The sequence below is a fragment of the Aotus nancymaae genome, unplaced genomic scaffold (assembly GCF_030222135.1).
Source record: "Aotus nancymaae isolate 86718 unplaced genomic scaffold, 86718_ANA_hifiasm-v0.15.2.pri h1tg000040l, whole genome shotgun sequence".
In the NCBI taxonomy this organism is placed as follows: Eukaryota; Metazoa; Chordata; class Mammalia; order Primates; family Aotidae; genus Aotus; species Aotus nancymaae.
The window spans coordinates 20447442-20471161 of NW_026988454.1; the positions used below are offsets into that span (position 1 = coordinate 20447442).

Consider the following 23720-nt stretch of genomic DNA (forward strand, 5'->3'; position numbering starts at 1 on the left):
ATTTGCTGGTTTTAGCAGTTGTTCCTGGTTGCTGCCTTGACTATTATCCTTGCTCTTTCAGTCAGTAAAAAAAACTGGAAAAAAGGCCTTTCTAAGAACAGAGGACAAAGACTCACCTATTAGGCCTGCCTTTAACTTTAACCTAGAAAGCCAAGGTAAGAGGTCTTGTCACTCTGGTCCAAACAGTACTGCTTCTCCTGTTAGTACTATTTCCTCTGACCTATCTTGTCATGAAAAGCAGTGCATTGATGGTGTTTCCTCTTCAGGTAGGAAAATAATTTAATGTTTTATACTGCTGGATCTCTGGCCACAAGCCTAAGAACACTTGGAGGCATAAGAAATTGTAAAGTACAAATTAAATAAATTATTCTAATTCTGTTGAAGATAATGTATATTTATATGGAATTATTATTTTGTTAAAATGTCACTTCAGTAGTTGAAAACACCACTTCAGAAATGTTATAAAAAATGCCTCAAAGACAAATTGTACCATATATGTTATAAAGATTAAATTTAACAAAGGGCTTGGAAAAAAACACATTAAAATCAGAAACAAGGGTATTAACAGAACATTTACAATTTTAAGTGTAAAGCAGTATTGAAGAAGTAATAAAGGTGAAAAGTGTAGAATTCTGTATTCCCAAGTCTCATTCTAGTTAAACATATTTTAGAAATACAGTTATAAGTGAGTATATTTTAGTATATGTGAGAGAGAGAGAGAGAGAGAGAGGAGAGAAGAGAAAGAAAAACTTGATACCTTTCTAAAAAATGTAGCTGCTTAACCTCAATGTGTATATACTGTTCAGATCAGAGGTTCTCATCCTTGGCACTATTAATGTTTTGAGCTGGGTAATTCTTTGTTGTGTTTTGAGCTGGGTAATTCTGTCTTGTCCATGGTAGGATATTTAACACCATCCCTGGCCTCTACCCACTAAATGTCAATAGCATCTCCCTTCCTCCTGTTGTGTCTACTAAAAATGTCTCCAAACGTCCCCTAGGTACCAAAATCATATGCAAAGGAGAGCCACTGGCTTACAATACACAACCTTAAATTTCTGTAAACATATAAATAATTTTCTAAAAATCCATACTTTTAAAATGATTGTAATACATAAAATCTATCCATTTTATCTATAGCCTGAGTGCATTATTCGTTACACAAACATTCTTCCCAGAAATTGTTTAAGTATCTACCAGTAGAAGAGACTTAAGCAGATTAAAGTAAAACAGTGCAAAGCCTGATCCTTTTAACAAACGCAAATTATTTCTCTTACCACCATTCTTATCTTGAACCTAGTACACTCTGGCTTTTACCCTCTACCAATCTACTGAATCTCTCTGAGTGCTACCAGAACTACTTTTCAGTCACCATCCTTCTTTGTAAATACACTACTAATCATATAGTCTTCATATAATTTTTCAATGATTTTAACTTATTGTTTTATTTCTCTGCCCATATCATTTAAACATTTTAACCACTCAATAATAAAAATTGGACAGAAAAAAATAAAACTTTATCTAATTTATCTCTATATAAAAGTAAGATGTATTTAAATGTAGGATGCAACAAGTAAAGGTTTTAAATAAAGATACTGTGGTGCTAGTAAAAATTCAGAAAAAGGTAAGAAAATTATTAGAAAACAACTGAGTCTTGAAAGACTGAAAAAAATCCAGAATTTTCAGAGTGGTAGAGAGCAGCCTGAACATAAATACAAGCTACATGTAAATCAAGACCAAAAACTGATGGATTTAGAAGACCGAGTGACATATAGAGGTGAGATCCTTGCTGCTTTATGAGAATAGAGATTAATACACCTTAAGATTTTAAGGATTAAATCATGAAATGCAATCATATTCCTCTTGATGTCACAGAAAAATGAGTTGGACTAACCATAACAAAATACAGGAAGAACCATTCTTAAACCATTTTGCTCCATCAAAAGAAAATGTTACCATAGCTTTCCTAATGCTTACAATTTATATAAATTAAAAGATAATATCCAAAACTCCTCTGTGTTTTTTATAACTTACTTTAAACAAGGTACATTATCACGAAGCCCATCAGATGAACTGCTACTGGTAGACGGATGAGACTGAGGAGGAATGGGCTGCGGGTTGGACCCTCCCCCGGGTGTTGGCAAAGGTGGTGCCTGCTCACCCTCTGGAGTCTCCACATCATTTATTTCATATAATAATCGAACTTCCAGCATCTGTTGTAAAAGTAAGGTAGTTTACTTATTCCTAATAATTACTGATCATTTTATTACAATTTATACACACATATACAAACACTCACAGAAACTTCAGTGGCAAGAAGATTTTTAAAAGAAAAAATTTAGCAAGATTTCAAAAAGTAAGGATTTAGCAAGAAAATATTCTTGACTCAGGGACTACACACACAAATGTGCATTATGATTTTAGAACTTAGGGTACTCGTGTTAATGTCAAATTAGAGTATACTCACATTCACATTAGCTTTCCTTAAAGGAAATATACACTATACTTAAGGATTTAAATAATCAGTGAAAATATATGCAAAAAAATGCTATTTTTTACAAAAGAGAGATGATAATGTAAATGCTAAGGTATTTTCAAAAATCCTGTACAAAACTGACTGCAAAAGCTCTTCTAAATCACCCACAAATTAAAAAATGTCAGACATCTGACCATGAAAATAACTAAGATGTTACTACCGGAATGACTTCTGTGATTATTTCCTGCTTGCTGAATCTATAAATAATGACATGAGCTGAAACTCCAGCTATGCACAGCATTCTACTTTCTGGACACCAGGAGATGATCTGAATGGCATATGGATCTTCATCTACAATGTCTGTGTTTGGCCTTTCATCTTTGTTTCTTGACTTTTCAAATACTTTAGATGTCTTTAGTTTATATAATACTTGTAGGGTTACTAGAAAAAAGATAATATATGTTAGACATTTTAATACAAAAAGATCAAAATATAAAGTAACGTTTAATCACTCATATTACATATGGAAAATCGTCCATATTTATACCATATTTTCATTTCTCCATCTACATTAGTCTATTATACATTTAGATAATATATTCTTTGTACTCGTTGACCAAACAAGGGTGTGCTCATTGTATTCATGAAGAAAGATCCATTATCACAATGAATTTTGGATAACCTTAAAAAAAAGGGTAATACAAACATTTCGGAAAAACGATGTGTAAATACATGAAAATAATAAACGACACAGTTTGCTTCTTAAAATGATTTTCTACCTATGTTCTCTAGAAAAAATAAAGTACCAATATAATTGAACATCCCTACATGAGGAAACACAACAGATCCTGAGTTAACTGGATTCCCATTGAATGCCTGCCATGTGTATTTTGCAAACATTAATCATTAAAGGCATTATTGCCTTTTTTGCTACTATGTAACCACCAGATTTATTTCACAAAGACAACATGAACCTTGGTGATACAAGTTTAGACTCAGGCATTAAAATTATTCTACAAATCTGTTGATTTGGAACGCATTCCCAGTTCTCCTAACTCTGACTTAGGAAGAGAAGGTTTAAAGAAATTTTGAAAAAAAAATTTGAATACTCGTGTTGCCAATTATTCTTTTTTTATTTTTTTGGGTCAAAGTCTCACTTTGTCACCCAGGCTGAAGTTCAGTGGCAGAATTTTGGCTCCTTGCAATCTCCACCACCCAGTTTCAAGAAATTCTTCTGCCTCAGCCTCCTGAGTAGCTGGGATTACAGGCATGCGCCAGCACGCCTGGCTAATTTTTGTATTTTTAGTAGAGATGGGTTTCACCATATTGGCCAGGCTCGTCTTGAACTCCTGACCTCATGATCCACCCACCTTGGCCTCCCAAAGTACTGGGATTACAGGCATGAGCCACTGTGCCTGGCCCACCAATTATTCTTGATTTACTAATATTAAGACTATCTTTATTAAAAATTCTAAACTCATGTATTTAATAAATCAAGCATTAAATTTATAACCTCTAAATTTCAAATTAAATACTGGTAAAGCAATTATAAACAGGATATATAAAAGCAGTGATTGTGTAACACATAACAGATAATGAATATTAAAAATACTTACTTGCAGAAGCATCCCAGAACTTAACTGACCCATCAGCATGCCTATGAAAAGCAAGGTTGAGAGTGTGATGAATCAAATTACAGTTTTTCCTTCTTTAAATGGATACTGCTATTAAAACGTCACCAAAATGAGTACAAAGGTAAAAAAAAAAATCAGAGTAAACTGGCAGGTTCTTAAGAATAACATTTCTTATTATATTACAACATAAGGGAAAGCTCTATCTGCCTAATAAGTTAAAATTCATATAGTCTTAATTAATTATATTTAGCTATTATAGATTTACTTGGTGAAGACAAGCTTTTACTTACCCTGTAATAATTATTTCTGGGTAACTTTGAGCACCCAAGCCCCAATTACCTCCGTTGATGGGCCATTCCTATTAAAAAAAAAGATCATTGCATAAAGCAACTTGCAAGTGTACTATGTACCTTCATATGTGTGTGTGTATAAATAAGCCAGTGAAAAACATATTTTGCTTGCAAAAATAATTTTTAATATATTTTCTATAGAAATGGTATCAATGTTATCAAATACTCCAAAGCGATATAGAATAAATAAAAAAAAATAACATTAAATATTGAAACTAATGTTCAATACCTTTTTGCTGTAACCTTGACGTTTCTGTCTAGCTCCAACAGAATAAAGTGCAGGAATAAGGTCCACAGGACAATCAGCAAAATATTCGCAACATGTAACAGGGGACTCATGTATACTCAAAGGGTAGGGATTTTCAAATATAGGATATCTTTAACAACAAGAAGAAGAAAAGTATTTATTAATTTAATGAATTATTCCATATGATTAATACAAAAATAAAAGATTTAAAAAACTTACATTCTATCATAGAGATTAAATTGATTAATTTTTGTGAATACATTTAATAATTGAACTCTTTCATAATAAAAGATGCTCAATTAGAATAGTAAACACAAAGCCTCTAGTTTCAACTCCATACCATATGCCATACACTACACTAACCGCTTTAAGTATATATATCTCGTTTACTTCTTGCACCAGACTTAGGATGTAGGCATTTCACAGAAGAACAAAGGTTTACAGAGAACAAAGTGTCAAAGGCATGCCTGCTGGCAAATGGAATAACAGGTACCTCATCCTTACATCAGCAGAGCTAATAAACTTTCAATTCTTTTTCTCTCCATAAATATGATACCTAGTCCAATATTTAATTCAGAATATTCTCTTGTTTTGGAAATAATCTATAATAAAATTATATCTTAAATTTTTTCCACATATGAAGTTATTTTATTAAATAAAACAAAAAAATGCTTTTAAAAATCATGAAATTAAAGTAGAATCCTATTTAAATACAGAATGATATTTCTTTTTTCATTTAAAGTCCTTAGAATGAAAGTAGTCTAGAAAACCAGAAACTGGCTAAAAAATTTAAATAGTGAAAAGTGGCTAATTTGCAAAAATTAGTCTACTACTCACAATTTTTTTAAAACAGAAGAGAGAATTTGCCAAAAAGTCCTTTATAAACTGCAAAATGAACCCAACTATCACCACTCCCACCTCCAGGACAAAACACAAACAACATGCATTAATAAAATGACAAAATGGCAAGCAATATTCTTCTTTTTATAACATAGATTATTTCCTTAGCTCAGTGAGTCTATTATTACCATACATTTAACTGATACTTTTGCTAAATAAAATGCCTAGGCACAGGTTACTTGCATAGTATTTTTTTTGACTTAAATGTATCTCAGTACAGACCACATGTGAAAAGTCTCAATTATTTGAAAAACTTGCCTAAGGGGAAAAAAAAATAAAAGAAAATCATATTAAGAATAAGTTATTCTAGGACTATTATATAGAAATAATATTTTCAAGTGATCTTGTTATTTTAAAAAGAAAAAACAAACCCTCACAATTGATTAGTACAAGTAGCAAGTGCTAAGCTGAAGTAAATGCAGGATTTGCTAAACATCAGGTACGTAATACTGTTCATCTACTTCAGGGTCTCCCAACCTCAGTGCTATTCACATTTTGGACCAGATAATGTTTTACTGTGGAGCACTGTCCCGTGCGTTGTGGATGTTTTACATCATCATCTGTCTTCTACCCACTAGATGCCAGTAGCAACACCCTCAAACACACTGAAAAGGTTTCCTCGGATATCATCATATATTCCCTGGGCAGGAGGAGGGCAGGGGTGGGGCAGGGGATGCAAAAATCACCCTTGATTGAGAAACACTGAAATACTGAATGGGTAAACTCAATTAAAAAATATACTTAATGGTTATTTCTCCAAAGATAAAAATAAGTAATACAATGTGATTCCATTGAAATAATTTATAAGTAAACATTATCATCTACGATCCAAAAAGCAGAATATGGCAAATACCATGAAAAGTTACAAAGAAGCTATAGTGGCAAGTTACAGATCAGATATAATGTATCTGGTAAACAGAGGATAGGAAAAGCCTTAAAAAAGATAAGAAGGTTGACTTTAAAAGTTATGTAGAGTTTTAACAGCTGTGAAACAACTAGAGTGTTTCAGGTATTGGGAATTACATAAGAGACGAAATGGAAGTAAAATGTCTGCTGAACACATAGTTCTGTCTTCCTAGGGAATAAGACACTTGTGAGAAGACAGTGAGAGACCAGGTTGGAAAGAAACCCTGAATTCCTACTGTTTGGAGTAGCAGGTGTTTTTTAAATCAAAAAACAATATTGAACCACGGTATAAAGAGGACAGTACAAGATTGGAGCTGTGTGTAAAATGAATCTGGCAATGGAATGCATAAACATTGCAACAGAGAGTGAGTGGAGGCAGAAAGACTAAAATAGCTTATTTTGGAGGTAAATAGTGATGGGATTAATTTTTGACATGCTGATTTTGTGTGGTCCCAGGATATGTAAGTGTAAGCCTGAATCACATGAAATTTCAGAAATACAACAAATTTTTACCTAAAAATGAAAATGTTATGAGAGTCAACATAATAGAGAAATTTGACAAGTAAGTAGATATGTGAGTCTGGAGCTCTCAAAAGAGGTCAAGGTAGAGTTGAACCCAACTCTATAATTTCTTCTAGAACCTTGGCTGACACACTCTCAAACCATAGCTCCCATACATACATTTATCTGTTGCCAGCCAGCCTGATCATTCTCATTAGCCTTATAATTCTGTTATATCTAATTTTCCCACTCTCTCTTTTAGTCAATATTAAATCTAAATTATTTTACTAGACCCATTTTTTAAACTATTAGAAATGGTATCAATGTTATCAAATACTCCAAAGCGATATAGAATAAATAAAAAAAACTCCCATAAATGTAGAGTTTTCATAGAAATGAAATAGCTAATGCTATGATAAAAGGGATCTTTAATCAACCACATACTCATTGAATCACTCACCAAATTTTATTTCTTACCCATTTTGTGCAAGGTCTATAAGTACTAAATCCTTTTCTAGAAGAACAACCACAGCATATGGTTCTTGAAAATCTGGAATTTGACAACAATGCGTGAATTATAGCTCTAAAGTTGAAAATGCAAGTGGGCAGCAAATTAGATAAATGTTTTTTGCTTGATTTTATTTTATTTCATTCTCTTATGTATTTAACATTCTGATCCTATGATACTTCATGCATGTTATTTAAGGCCAGTAAATGATATGAAATCTATTTAATAATCCTTTCAAAATTATTTTACTTTCATAAAAATGAGGAAGACAGAAATTTCTATGGTATTGTAAATTTCAAAGCTGGACATAAACAACAAAACTAAAATTTAAATCTGAATAATACACATAACAACAATTATCATTATTTAATCTCACAGGAACCAAAAGGAGTTCCACTTCTACTATAACACAATAATTTCTTGGAGGTTTCATATGTGCCGGTGAACTACAAAATATGCTATATCATTACACCTCAATGAATTTCAACTGAAGTAAAAAAAAAGGTCCAGATTTAAATTCTTCTTGAATTATATACGCTAGCTGTGATGGTTAATTTTATGTGTCAACTTGTCTATGATATGGGTGCCCCCAGCTGTTTGGTCAAATACCAGTCTAGACATTTGCTGTGAAAATAAAAACATATATATGTATGTATGTATTAGATGTGATTAACATTTAAATCAGTAGATTCTGAGTCAAGCAGATTACCCTCTGAATGAATGGGCCTCATCCAATCAGATTACGGTCTTAAAAACACAAACTGAGGTTTCCTAAAAAAGACAATTTTGTCTCAAGATTGCAACAGAAGCCATGTCTGAAATTTCAATCTATAGATTTCAGACTCAAGACTGCAACACAAATGCTTTCCTGAATTTCCATCCTGCTGTACTGCTCTATAGGTTTCAGACTTGCAGTCCCACAGTAGTGTGAGTCAGTTCCTTAAAATCAATCAACCAATCAGTCTCTCTCTTCTGTAAGTTCTGCTTCTATGGAGAATACTCACTAACGAATTACTATCTTAACAGAATTTTAAAATGTGTCTTAATTTTGACAGTGTTTTTTTATTCTTCAAAAGTACTTACTACTAATACATAATATTAAACAGATTAAGTTTATTAAACAACTTCTGAAACAAAATTTGCTAGGTTATGAATTCAGCATCTCTTCTGCAGAAGAGTTAGCATAATACGGTAAGTAGTTTTACTTAAACAACATAGGTCTTTTTTTTTTTTTTTTTTTTTTAACTATCAGCTACCTATAAAGAATGAGCTCTAAGGTTGCAAAGCTTACCATTTGGGTATGGTGTTTCACATAGCGTTAGAAAATCAACAATTGAATAATCCATTTCTAGCACAGCAGTGCTTTTCCCATGCATCACTGTTAAGCAAGGTCTTCTTCCTACAGTATCATATGACAAACCTCCTGATAAAATAATAAAAGGCTCCCTGGAAAAAAAATACATGTTAAGATTATTAATGGCATAGTAAATTTTTTTGCTACATCCTAATTTTTTAATTTAGTGAAATAACATAATCTCAAATTCTAATATTTTTACACATCATATAATTTAATTCTCATGTGGAATTTTTAATTGGATTAGGTAAGACCCAAGTGAATTATTGAAAATTCATCTACAATAAAAATAAACACTCATTACATCTGACTTTCATACCACCCTTTGATCCCTAAAGCTTTTTATCTCCTAAATAAAATTTTCATAAAATTCTCTCTGGGTTTCTGCTGAATAAAGTCTCTTGAATGTATTGCTTTGACTTCCAATCCTAACCAGGCCTTCTCAACAGAAGTTCCCACAGAGAATCTTATTGCCTTGAGGGGTCCATTGTATATAATGGATTAAATTCTCAAGGATGCATCAAGAATTGTACTCAATACAAATCACTGTGGAAAGAACTGTAAGAGACACTCAAATCATTTCTTGTATGCCTTAATTTCTTCTAGAACCTTGGCTGACACACTCTCAAACCATAGCTCCCATACATACATTTATCTGTTGCCAGCCTGATCATTCTCATTAGCCTTATAATTCTGTTATATCTAATTTTCCCACTCTCTCTTTTAGTCAATATTAAATCTAAATTATTTTACTAGACCCATTTTTTAAACTATTAATATGTTTATTTTTTTCATCTATTATAGTCTGGGTATATTTCCATGCATTTGACTTTTCTTTCCATTTACTGGTAGTGATGTTGTTTATGATACATTATACAGATGATTTAAATTTTCTGTATATTATTTCTTAAATATCTCCATTTATGATCTCTTAGTTTTTAAATGCTTAATCTAAGGCAAGTGTATCTATCTTCCTCCTTACTCATTATTCATAATGTTACTTCCTTCTTTTCCATTTATTGAACTTTCAGTCTTCACATCTTCTACAAGCCATATGTAATAATATCTAATGGTTAAAAGAGCTAGTTCTGGAACTAAACCACCTGCGTTTAAATCTTAGCTCTGGCTTAATTTCTGTATAATCTTCGGCAAGTTGCTTCCCTCTATGTTCCTAGCTTCTACGTGTATAAAATGGATATACAGTGATAAGTATCTAATCTCAGGTAATTCTTAAACTGGACAGTACCTGGCTCACAGTAAGAGTTACCTATTATTATGACATCATCAAATTGTCATTTTCATCCATTATGAAAATTTCCCTTCAGGGTGTGTGAGAAACAAAACCCATTAAAACCACTAAATTATATTTATTTTTATTTAAACAAGAGTACATCAACTTCATGTAAATTTAACTGGACTGGTAATCATACTGGTATGTAGTTCATAAGTAAATATAAATATCAATGCAATACATGTATGTACTTGTGTATATAATACTTTTATAAAACTACACCCTTATGTATCCTTCCTTGCTTTATTTTTTCCATAGCAGTTATCACTACACAGATTTATTTTGTTTACTGTTTTTCTCATTAAAATGTATGCTTTACGAGGGCAGTGGTTTTGTGTGTTTTGTTCATTGCTGTATCCACAACAGTGCCTGGAACAGTACCTGCCACATAGTGGGTAGGAATTAATATTTTTTCAAAGGAATGAATGAATAAAAATGTGTATTGCACTAATCATTCACTACTATCATTTATTTTTTTACCACTGATTGATTTGGGTAATGTTTCTCTAGCTAAATTGCAGTTAGGGAGCCTAAAACGTTATCCTAAGTAGAACCATACCCATATATTCAGTGTTTTCAACCTCTCAGCATACTGTGATTATTATGACTGTGCTCAGGAAAGTATAGTTAATTTTCTTCCACTTTTTATCACATACAATGAATAAACAGAATAATATATCTCCTCTCTTCTATATCTTGAGATACAATATGCAACTGAATTAAAATAATCCAAGGACAGGGATGAAGGGACCCATGGGTAACTAATACTTGTTAAATTTATAGATTGGGAGACTTGAGCCAGGTATTCTATATGTAATATTTCTAGAACAGTGGATAAGTATTCTTTTAAATATAACCTATTTTTTTTTTTTTAAAAAAACTGTATTAACATCAGAACAATGAAGAGAGATTATAGCTGTACATTACAGAATAAAATGTCTGAAAAGCACCCAAGGAGATCAAACTGGGTAGGTGACCAGTTTATACAATCTTGACACTATGGTAACTACCTAAGTTTATCCTCAGAAAGCAAGTAGTAAGCTGCCTGTACTTATATTCTAAACTTGAGAGAAAAAAAAAATATATATATATATATTTATATTTACAAAAGAGAAAGAGTACGAAAGAAATGCCAACTGACCTGTCGCCAAGGTAAATTTTTCCATAATAATATTTGCCAAATCTACTTTACTTGTGCTATTTTATGTGCTGTCTCTTTAAAACTATCTGACTGCCAGACAAGAACCATCCAACCTGTGAACCTTCATAGATTGTATCTTTTTTCCTTATAATGTCCCCAACTTGAAGCATAAATATCAATGATTGTTTTAAAAAAATCAGTCATAAATACAATAAAATAAAGTTCAATATTTTAGCACTACACAGCAAAAATTATGAATTTTCAGTTTTTGTAGGCATTTGAAATTTTATTAAAAGTTCTAGGGATCTAAATTTTTTCTAGGTAACATGAATTAAAGAAGTGAAGAATATTTTTCTTTAAAAAATAAAAAGGTAAGCTGTTTGATGTTATAAGAAGGTCTAGAGATAATAGTTTTTATTCTATTACTTTAAGTAGAATTTTAGTAGTATCCCTTTTAATTATATTGAGTGTTAACCCAGACCCTTCTCATTTTGGAAGACAGCCAGGTTAGAAAGTTGTCAGTCTGGAAGCCTTATCATTTGATTAGATTTTTTAACAAACTAGACATTGATGGAGTACACATGCTTTCTGCCAATGATCACCTTCCCAGGCCTGCCTTAACAATAGGTTCAGCTGAAGCTGTGTTTCCGTATGTCTTCTTCATTTCAAAGTGCCACTTCTATCCAAAAAGCCACTTGTATAACTAATTTGCTAAACTCAGCTCCATAACACTATCTATTCCTTTGCTGAAATATTTTTGAGCACCTGTGTTCCAGGGAATAAAACAGTGCTCTTATGTCTAGTCCAGGCAGACAACACACTATGATAGGTATTAATACTATGAAGATCAATACAAGGCTAAGTGGTAGGCTGACTGTGAGGGCAGGACCACAGGAGCAACATGAGATCGCATGGTGAGGACAGGCCCCAGAAGGGATGGCAGATGGGCTGGGACCTGAACGAAAAGGAGCCAGCGATTCAAAGAACTGGGTTTGTGGAAGAATGAGGTCCACTCTAGTCAGCAGGAATAGCCACTGCGAAGACCTGAAGTCAGAAAGGAGCTGGGTGTATCTGAGGAACTAAAAGGCCAGTTGGGCGGCAGCACAGTGAGTAAGGCAGAACATGGTAATGGGAGAAAGGACTCCAAATCCTGCAGACACATACTGTTTACTCCATTAGCATCTCTAGAATCTGTCTCTTCCTTTTCACTTCCACAATTACTTTTGTACAACAGCATTCAGATGAGTTGTTCACTGACTGAGAGATGTACTTTCCCTCATTTTCTGTTTAGTCAGTTCCTGTTCCTCCTTCAAAACTCATTCCAATCATCATCATCTCAGAGAAAACTTTCCCAGTCTGCCCACCCTGACAGAGTTGGAAGCCCCCTCCATGTTCCTAGGTACCTTCTGCATACCTCTACTCAGCATTACCACACTTCACTGTCATTGTTTATCTGCTTTCCCTCTGCATGTTTTACCTCTGCATCCCCCCAAACCTTAGCTAGGTACCCCAAGGTGTTTGTCAGAGAAATATTTAAAATATCACTAACCCTACAGCTGAGCTGATCACTGCCTCACCAGACTTAATGGTTTGGAAATGCTGTAGCATGGGGTCCAGCATTTCAGATGCTTCCCACACATGCTCAGATTTGGGGAACATACCTACAGCAGGGTGAAGTTTAATTGTTGTGCTATTTTGATAACTGTTCTGCATAATTAGTACCTATATTATTCACTATCTCCATGTATTTTAAAAATTAGGATTTAAGCTCTAAATAGTCAATCTCATATCACATTGTCTACATGACTAATTGTCCTCATTACTGATTTTACCAAATGTTCAACAATTTTTTTTTCAAATGAAAATGTACAATTCCATTTTAGAGGGAATACTTAATAACTAAATATTTGGTAAGCAGCATTATACCTTAGCTCTTGAGAGCTACCTGCTAACTAATACCTAAACTTTACCACTCTATTCCTAGTGCTTGGCAGAAAGTCCAAAGACATACATATTTACTGAATGAATAAATAATTACTGATTTAACAAGATCCCATATCAAATTCCTAAAAGTCCTCAAATTATAAATATAAACTAATTTGAATAGTCTAATAGAATTTTATACTTTCCTATTTGGTATTATTTTTCACCAAAAAAATAAAAATTAAAAGTTTAGATTTATTTTATAGATTACATGTCAATTAAAATAGGTTCATGTGCATAAACTGTTAGAGTAATAAACTTGTGAAGACACTCAAAAATATTAATAAATTTTTTCTATTAAGTTTTTTAAGCTATCAAATTGAAATGAAATAATCCAAAACAACATTTTCAAAAATCTATCTCTTTAAAATAAGGGCTGAGAAGAAAAAAGAAATAAAATTAAAAATATCAGAAATGACTTTGAAGCACTTGCCTAAATACATGTTGTCTTGAACACCACTTTACAAACTGTGGTCAAGAACTATTTAATATTTTTTTAATTTGTTGAAAAGCTATGATTTTGTAAAACAAACAAACAACACAAACTATGAATGTGCACATAAATGTTGCAACAATGTCAAGTGGCATTCCAGTTTCTACATTCACTCTTGATTTCTGTACTTATCTTGTCTCAGATCATTTAGCACACGGGAACTCTTTACAGCCATAATTTGGCAACACTAAGCCTAGCACACAAGTTGAGACTTCTAATACTATTACTCGGCCTATTCTGTCACTGTGGCTTTGTGGGGGGAATGTGAGGATGTTACTGAGGATCTCAATGCAAACCTCATACCCCCTTACACTCTGGATTCAATATGAAACCACGTAACTCTAGCTAGATACAATGGGGGTACAGGCATTGGGTAAATACATCCCAACCCAAATGGGAGAAATTGGCCAAAATTAAGGGGCTACAGGCCCCATACAAGTCCGAAATTCAAATGGGCAGTCATTAAACCTTAAATTTCCAAAATGATCCCCTTTGACTTGAAGTCTCACATCCAGGTCACGCTGATAAAAGAGGTGGGTTCCTGTGGTCTTGAGCAGCTCCATCCCTGCGGCTCTGCAGGGTACAGACCCTTCTTGGCTGCTATGGGTCAGTGCTGAGAGTCTGCAGCTTTTCCAGGCATATGGCGCAAGCTGTCAGTGGATCTATCATTCTGGGGTCTGGAGGATGGTAGCCCTCTTCTAACAACTCTACTAGGCAGTGGCCCAGTGAGGCTCTGTGTCGGGGCTCTGACTCCACATTTACCTTCCACACTACCCTAGCAGAGGTTCTCCATGAGGCCTCTACCCCTGCAGCAAACTTCTGCCTGGAAATACAGGAATTTCCATATACCCTCGAAATCTAGGTGGAGGTTCCCAAACCTCAATTCTTGACTTTTGTGTACCTGCAGACCCAACACCACAAGTAAGCCACCAAGGCCTGGGGTGTGCACCCTCTAAAGCAATGGCCTGAGCTCTATGTTGACCCCTTTTAGCCACGGCTGGGACACATGGCATCAAGTCCTAAGACTGCACAAAGCAGTAAGGCCCTGGGCCCGGCCCTCAAAACTATTTTTTTCCTCCTAGGCCTCCAGCCTGTGATAGAAGGGACTGGCCATGGAAGCATTCATCCCATGGTCTTGGTGATTAACATTCAGCATCTTGTTACTTATGCAAATTTCTGTAGTAGGCTTAAATTTCTTCCTAGAAAATGGGTTTTTTATTTCTAGTGCATCATCAGACCGGAAAATTTTCAAACTTTTATGCTCTGCTTCCTCTTGAACACTTTCCTGCTTAGAAATTTTTTCCACCAGATACACCAAATCATCTCTCTCAAGTTTAAAGTTCCACAGATCTCTCAGACAGGGGCAAAAAGCCACCAGTCTCTTCGCTAAAGCACAGTAAGACTCACCTTTGCTCCAGTACCCAACAAGTCCCTCAGCTCCATTTGAGACCACCTCAGCCTGGACGTCACTGTCCATATCATTCTCAGCATTTTGGTCAAAGCCATTCAACAAATCTCTGGGAAGTTCGAAACTTTCCCACATCCTCTGTCTTCTCAATCCTTCAAGTCTCCAGAAAGTTGCAAACTTTACCACATCTTTCTGTCTTCCTCTGAGCCCTTCAAATTGTTCTAGACTCTGTGTGTTACCCAGTTCCGTAGTCGCGTCCACATTTTTGGATAGCTTTACAGCAATGCCCCACTCCTGGTATCAATTTACTGTATTAGTTCTCGTGCTGCTAATAAAGACATATCTGAAGCTGAGTAACTTATAAAGAAAAGAGGTTTAATTGACTCACAGTTCAGCATGACTGGGGAAGCCTCAGGAAACTTACCATCATGATGGAGGGAGAAGAAAACATGTCCTTCTTCGCATGGCAGAGAGCCTAGCGAAGGGGGAAGCCTCTTATAAAACCATCAGATCTCATGAGAACTTACTACCATGAGAATAACATGCGAGAAACTGCCCCCATGATTCAATTACCTCCCACTGGATACCTCCCTCTACATATGGGGAATATGGGAATTACAACTGAAGATGAGATTTGAGTAAGGATACAGCAAAACCTTATCAGTATTAAATTGACAAAATAAAACAAAAATTATCCTATACTGATCAAACTATGAAACTGGTGTATTTGATACTCACTTCTTTAAGGTAAACACAGATACTTTCGAAAAGCAATATGGCAATTTGTCTAGAGCCAGAGAAAACCTCTTTCCTTCAAAATTTCACCATGGGAAATTCATTGTAATAAAATAATTCAACAAAATATTTTTACTACTATCTATGACATCAAAAAGGAAAGCATACTCACCCCTATATTTTTATTCACGTAAAAAAAAACTGATTATAAAATCAATAAAAATGTTCAACAAAAGAATAAAAGCTTGAGTAAACTACACAGCTCTTAAACTATTAAATCATAAGCTGATTAAAAACTAGTAATGCTTTAGACAGAAGAAAAAATACCAAACAGACATATTCTAAGAATATACAAAGTAAAAATTTATATGTATCGGAAAAAAAGTCTCAGAGAAATAAACAGATAAAAAAATTCTTGCTCCTGCTTCACTCCATCCTTAGCCAGCACACTCACCTCTACTGCACTTCTTTTACCTCTACTGCACTTCTTTTTTTTTTTTTTGAGACCGAGTCTCACTCTATTGCCCAGCTGAAGTACAGTGGCATGATCTTGGCTCACTGCAAACTCCACCTCCCTGGTTTGAGCAATTATCCTGCCTCAGTCTCCTGAGTAGCTGGGATTACAGGGCGCACCACCACACCCAGCTAATTTTTTGTATTTTTAGTAGAGACAAGGTTTCACCCTGTTGGCCAGGATGGTTTAGATCTCCTGACCTCGTGATTCACCCATCTCGATCTTCCAAAGTGCCAGAATTACTAGTGTGAGCCACCGTGCCTGGCCCTATTGCACTTTTTAAACTTGTCATCTACTTCTTCTACTTCAATGTTCCACTTCAAGATCCAAAACCTTATCTGAAGACCTTTGCTTCTGTGGTAAAAAAAATTTTTGTGAAAGAACTTATAATCATATGACAACTCCTTTAATATTTATGAAATCTATCTTCTTTTCCTATCTGTACTTTGGAGTCACTCTGAGATTATTCAAAATTATTCCCTATTTCTTTTTAGTCTCTGATTCAAGCCACATTTTCCTTCTCTGACATTTATCATATGCTGATCTTCCCTACCTTAAATAAAAATGGAAACCTATACCTTATTCCTCCTAATGACATATAATTGATACCTGTATGTCACTAGATACATGTTACACACCAGTATGCATTTTCCCTTGTGAATCCACCAATCTTCTCCTTCCTTCCTTCTTTCCTTCCTTTCCTTCCTTCCTTCCCTCCCTCCCTCATTCCTTCCTTCCTTCCTTCTTTTTGAGACTTGCTTTGTTGCTGCAAGTCTCAAAAAAAAAAGTGCAATGGTGCTATGGTGCTATCTCGGCTCACTGCAACTTCTGCCTTCTGGGTTCGAGCAATTCTCCTGCCTCAGCCTCCTGAGTAACTGGGATTACAGGTGCGTGCCACCATGCCTGGCTAATTTCTGTATTTTTACTAGAGACGGGGTTTCACCCTACCGGCCAGGCTGCTCTCAAACTCCTGACTTCGTGATCCACCCACCTTTGCCTCCCAAAGTGATGGGATTACAGGCACAAGCCACCTCACCTGGTCTTGTTTTTCTTTCTTTTAATGTCCCTACATCCTGGCTCATGTTTGAAATGATGCTAATAAGGTACTCTTACAAATTAATCCTTCCTACAATGTATCTCCTTGCCTTCCTTCTATTATCATTCTCATCAATCTTTCTGTAGCCCCAAACTATCAAACCAAATGATCTCGTATTATGCTGGCTTTCTTTTTGTTAGTGTGTGCCTGTTCAGAATCTCCTAGGCCTCTTTTCTACTTTTTATTTTGGTGTCTTTCAAGATAAAATACCAGTGTTGGGAGTTTTGACTCTTAAGGGTTCTCAGCTGGCAGGAAACCATATTGTTAAGTGCTCCTTTTTCCTTTTTCTTATATTCAAGCAATATCACATCCATTTTAGTAATTACTACTGGTCACACATATTTCAAGGGCTTATTAAATGTCAACTTTCAAAGTTAAGAAAACCCTGCCAATGATATAAAAATGGATTTGTGTAACAGCAGGTTTCATTATATATGTAATAACAGTTTAAATTCAACAGTGATGACTTAAAAAACAAATATAGGGAATAGCCTAAAAATAGAGGGGCAAGAATTTTAGCACTTGAAATTGATAGAAGTCATGGATGAGTGCAATCTTGGGCATATACTTACACAGCTACTAAAAGAGGTGTTCTAATGTCAAAAGACAGAGTTATCAATCTAGTAGACATAGTTTTCTGGCAATATGAGATTGTAACACAAAGCTTTAATAGTCACCTTTCTTGAGACAAGTGATTAAAAATAAAGCAGCAGCACGTCTGAAGTCACAAGAATACAATCTCACTATGTGAGCTGGCTTGATTGTTCCCTCTATTTGACCACTTATTGAAGGTAGAATTATTCACTAATTTATTATACAGTGTAGGGAGAAGACATCAGAATTGTGCTAAGCAAGTACAAGTCAAAATGTTATCTTAAAAACAATAAAGCAAATGGTAGTTTATCATAGGTATGAGATCTGGGGGTTAAGACTGGGAGAAAATATTCTAGCTTTCAGAGAATAAAGATACTATAGATAAATCTGGGGTGAGTTGTAGAATGACTATTTCTGAAGACAGTAATAAAATAAAAATCAACTATTTAAGGTTAAAACTTTTTGACTGACATACTAAAAGTAACATGAAAAAGGGTAACGTTAACTGATGAGGCACTTCAAACTGTAAAAGTCCATAGACTCAAAGAGATCTTCACTCATTAGATGAAATTACATACAAATGTCTGTGGACTTTTTCTTAACAGATGGAAGACCAAGTGGCATGATCACAAAAGGATTATGGGAGTACAGATATTGCTTCAACATACTGATTTCATTTCCCTCAGATATCCATCAAGTAATGAGATTGCTGGATCATATGGTAGTTCTATTTTTAACTTTTTGAGGAACCTCCGTATGATTTTCCATAATGGCTGTACTAATTTACATTCCACCAACTATAAGCATGGATTCCCGTTTTTGCACACACTAACACTTACTGTTTGTCTTCTTTCACAGCTGCCATTCTAACTGGAGTGAGGTGATATCGTGGTATTATTTGTATTTCTCTGATGATTAATGATGTTGAACATTTTTTCATATGCCTGGTTGGTCATTTGTATTTCTTTTGAGGAATGTCTATTAAAGGTTTTCTGTCCATTTTTTAATCAGATTTTTTTTTTTTTTGGCTATTGAACTGTGTTCCTTATATATTCTGTAATTAATATTCTATAATTAATCTTTAGCTAGATGTATAGTTCACAAATATTTTTCTCCCATTCTATAGACTGTATTTTCACTTTGTTGATTGTTTCCTTTGTGCTGAAGAATCTTTTTAATTTGATGTAATTCCATTTTTCTATTTTGGCTTTTGTTGCCTGAACTTTTGAGGTCCTATCCAAAAAAATCCATGCCCATATCATGAAGTATTTCCCATGTACTCTTCCAATAGTTTCGTAGTTTCAGGTCTTACATTTAAGTTTTTAATACATTTTTTAGCAGATTTTTGTGTACGGTGAAAGATAGGGGTGTGGTTTTAGTCTTACACATGTGGATATCCTATTTTCCCAGCACCATTTATTGAAAAGAATGTCCTTCCCCTAATTTTTGTTATTCATATCTTTGTTGGAAATCAGCTGGCTACAGATACAGAGATTTATTTCTGGGCTCTCTATTCCACTTCATTGGTCTATGTGTCTCTTTTTATGCCAATATCATGCTGTTTTGATTACTATGGTTTTGTACTATATTTTGAAGTTGGTAGTGTAATGTCTTCTGCTCTGTGTTTTGCGTTTACTTGTTTGGATAAATATTACTTTCACTATTTAAAATCTTTTATGGTTTCATATGAATTTTAGAATCCTTTTTTCTGTTTTTGTGAACAATGTCATTGGTTTTATGTAGGAATTACATGGAATCTACAGCTTACTTTGGGTAGTATGGACGTTTTAACAATATAAATTCTTCAAGTCCATGAAAAAGAGATACACTCCCATTTGTGCACTTCAATTTCTTTCCTCAATGTTTTATAGTTTTCAGTGTAGAGATCTTTTACCTCCTTTGTTAAATTTAATCCTAACTTTTTTTTTTCAGTAGCTATTGTAAATGGAATTATTGTCTTAACTTCTTTTTCAGATAGTTTACTATTAGCATATGGAAATGTTACTGATTATTAAACATTGATTTTTCTATCCTGCAACTTTACTAAATTCACTTAAAAGTTTTAACAGCTTTTCAGTAGAGTCTTCAAGATTTTCTATATATATAATGTTATTCTGTTTGCAAAGAGGGATAATTTGACTCTCTTGTTTACATTCTGGATGTCTCTGTCTTGCCTAATTGCTTTGGCTAGGACTTCCAGTACTATGTTGGCTAGAACTGGTGTAAGTGTACAAGTAATTCCCTAGGATGACTCCCACTTGATTGTAGTGTGTGATCTTTTTAACATACTGTTTAACTCAGTTTGCTAGTACTTCGTTAGAAATTTTTGCATCTATGTTCATCAGAGGTACTGTTGGTAGTTTTTTTTGCTGTCTGTTACCAAGCTTCAGTATCATTGTGATGCTGGCCTCACCGAATGAGTTAGGGAGAATTCTCTCCTCTTCAATCGATTTTTTGAAACAGTTTGAGGTGGACTGATATTCTTCTTTGTATGTTTGGAAAACTCAGCATTGAATCTGTCCAGATCTGGGCTTTTAAAAGTAGTACTGGGAGACTACTTTTATTACTGATTCAATTCCCTCACTTGTTATTGGTCTGTTCAAATTTTCCATTTTGTTCCTAAGTCGATCTTGGTAGGCTGTATGTGCCCAGAAATTTACATATTTTTTTTTAGATTACTCAATTTGTTGACATGTAATTGTTCATAATAGTCTCTGGTGATCATTACTATTGCACTGGTTGTAATTTTAGTTGGCCAAGGTGTGTTGGCTTTGGTTCTGGGTAGAGGCATCGTGTAGTCTCCGTGCAATTTCTTCAGCTGCAATCCATGTCAGCAATGTCTGTGAGTGCCTCAGTGGCTTAGGCTGTAGACATCTGTGGCAACAGTGGCACACTTTAACCATGTTTGGGCTTGATGGGCTGATTTTCAGGTTGACTTGGGGGTGAACTTAATGAAGGCAGGTTTGCTGAGCTTTTTATTCCTACTGAAGGCACAGGTTCATGGCAGTTCAACTGGCTCAGGTGCTGAAGTGAGGGTCTACTGGACTGTTTTTCCAGGAAGGAGTAAGGACATGCAGTGCTGCAGCCAGCCCCAGGTTGCCTCTCCCATTCTACAGGATACCCTGTTTTTTTTCAGAGGCAGCATGCTACATAGATGTGGGCACCAGAGCCACAACTGTTTCTGGCCACAGGCTCTGAGCAACTGGGATTATGGCATTGTAGTTGCCCATGTGAGCATGGTGGAATGATAGTAGAGCCTCAAGAGTGGAGAAATGAAGTGGCTACTGGTCCCCAGAGCAGAGAGCACTCAAGCACCAGCTGTAGTTTCAAAATGGCACCATACCATAGCAGCTTGGGTCATGGGATGGTGAGGGTACGCATATTGCTCATTCTCTGGAGCAATGAAGCTTCATGAAAATTTCTTGAAGCTCTACAAACTGGGATCAGGGCTTATGAGGACTGTAGAATTCTACCAGAGAAGGATGGCATGTGCCTGCAGTGGTAATGGGAACTGTTGGGGGCCTATGGCTTACATTTTTCCAAAAAGGAAAAGGGCTTCCTGGCTCAAAGTTGATCTCCATAGGGGAGACAGGGCAGCAGAGTTAGGGAGTTTTGCTCCCCATGTATGCTGCCATCCTGGGTTGCCATACTCCACAGGGAACTGGCCACTCCCTTTCTGCACTCCATCACTTTCCTTCAGAGGCTCTAGTCAAATTTTAGTTGTTTGTTCTTTTTGGTCTTTTTGTGTGTGACTGTGGGAGAGGGATGGTGATTAGCAACAGGCACCTCTAGTCAGTTATCTTGCTCAAGGACCCAATATTCACTTTTAGCTTGCATAATAAAGAGATGCTTTTCCCAAAGCTGACAATTATTTGAATAGTGATCATTTTGAGGAAAACTAACTCTTCTGATGTTCTGCAGCTCAAAACCCTAGAGTTCATCTGAGAACCTATTTGAACCCATCCAAAGTTGTTTCTTGTTGAAAATTTGGCCCCACTGACACCTTCTTATACAGTCTACAAGTGAAAAGAAAAGTGTAGAAGTAGGGTGAAAAGGAACTAGAGTTTATCAAACACCTATAATGTGCCAGACATATATTATTTCATTTAGTCCTTCATGAAAAATTTAATAAAGTAGGAATTATTGTCTCTGTTTACTAAGGTAAGGAGAAAAGGTCAGTGAGGTTAAGCAACTTACCAAAGATAACACAGTTAGTAAGTGGCAGAACTTGGATTTGGACCCCCGTCTAATAATCCAAATCGTCAATTATTTCTACTAAATCAGGGACTTTCAAATATTTTAATCATAACCCACAGGAAGAAGTGCATTTTACTTCATGATCCAGTACACAGACAAATAAATACCATTCAATAAAAGTTTCATGAATCAATACTTACCCTTAAAACATGCAGTGTTTTCTATTTCCTATTCTAGCTTATAAGTTAGAAACTGATAATCACAACTGGCAAAATTATTTTCACAACCCACTAATGAAACATCATATGTGATTCTTCTGACATCAAAAAGGACTAAAATATATTTTTTAAAATCACTGCACTAAATCACAGCCTTTCTTTCTCAAATATGATTCTCAATTTAGGAAGGAGTATTAGATTCTTCAGTTATAAAATTCAGTTAACCTTGCCACTTGTACACTTTTGTGGAAGCTAGGTAAGTGAACAAGCATTGTAGGCATTTGTAAGAGGTAATCAAACATCTGAGACAACCAATATGTGTCAGACATATACCAGTGGTGCATGTGAGACCACTGATACAACAAGCATGTTACAAGTGCTTTATATATTTATCTAATTTTTTTAAACAACTCAGTGAAGTAGACAATATTATTATTTGCATTTTACAGATAAAGCAACAGGCAGAGAAGGCTTATTTGGTTTGCCAAAGATTACACAATGAGTGAACACCTGAGGTGGGATTCAGACCCAGGCAGTCTGACTCCAGAGTTCACACAGTACTATGCTGACTGCCATTCACCACGGAACTTCACATGTGATTCACATTAGTTTCTCAAAGAAACAACTTCAGTGGAATTGACTCAACATTTAACTTCTGACTTATTAAGGAAGAACTGGCTCCATGTCCTTAATAAAACTGCTATCAAAATGCTTTATTACCCTATGCAAGAGAAAATCTGGTTTCTCCAGATCTAAGTTCTATTTGTTTAATTTTATCAGAAAATAAAGCTATGTAACACCTCAATTCCATTTTTTGTCAGAATTTGCCTTTGCCTCAGTTAAACTAAGCATTTTTAACAGTTAACCCTTTATCACTATCTTTTCAGTACACATGCCTATCTTCTTCACATTCAGCACCACTATGCTAGGAGCTGAACAATTACAAGTGAGACAGTTATCTCTCAGGCTTTCACTGAGGTGAATGTTTAATGGGGGTGACATATATTCAATAAATAATTTCATTACTAATGACATGTATAGGTTGCAGAAAGAAAAAGTACTGCATGCTTTGAGAGTATATTATTGGAGGACCTAATCTGGCCAATGAGGCTAGAATATATTTAAGGTTGCATATTTTTGCTGAGCCACAAAGGATGATAGGGAATCCACCTCAAAT

At 34.9% G+C, this 23720-nt stretch overlaps 1 protein-coding gene across 4 annotated transcripts in view; it reads right to left on the reverse strand.

The window, feature by feature from the left end:
- STXBP5 (syntaxin binding protein 5) overlaps nt 1-23720 on the reverse strand; it is a 185752-nt gene that overhangs the window by 66743 nt on the left and 95289 nt on the right. For all 4 annotated transcript variants that reach the window (XR_010336586.1, XM_012452638.3, XM_012452632.3 and 1 more), the window contains exons 10-16: nt 8811-8965; nt 7489-7561; nt 4687-4834; nt 4398-4465; nt 4090-4130; nt 2694-2914; nt 2032-2210 (exon numbers count right to left, since the gene is read on the reverse strand). Coding sequence is in view for 3 of the 4 variants with exons in the window: in XM_012452638.3 (XP_012308061.1) it covers nt 2032-2210; nt 2694-2914; nt 4090-4130; nt 4398-4465; nt 4687-4834; nt 7489-7561; nt 8811-8965 (885 nt within the window). In the remaining variant the exon portion in view is untranslated. The remainder of the gene's footprint in view (nt 1-2031; nt 2211-2693; nt 2915-4089; nt 4131-4397; nt 4466-4686; nt 4835-7488; nt 7562-8810; nt 8966-23720) is intronic.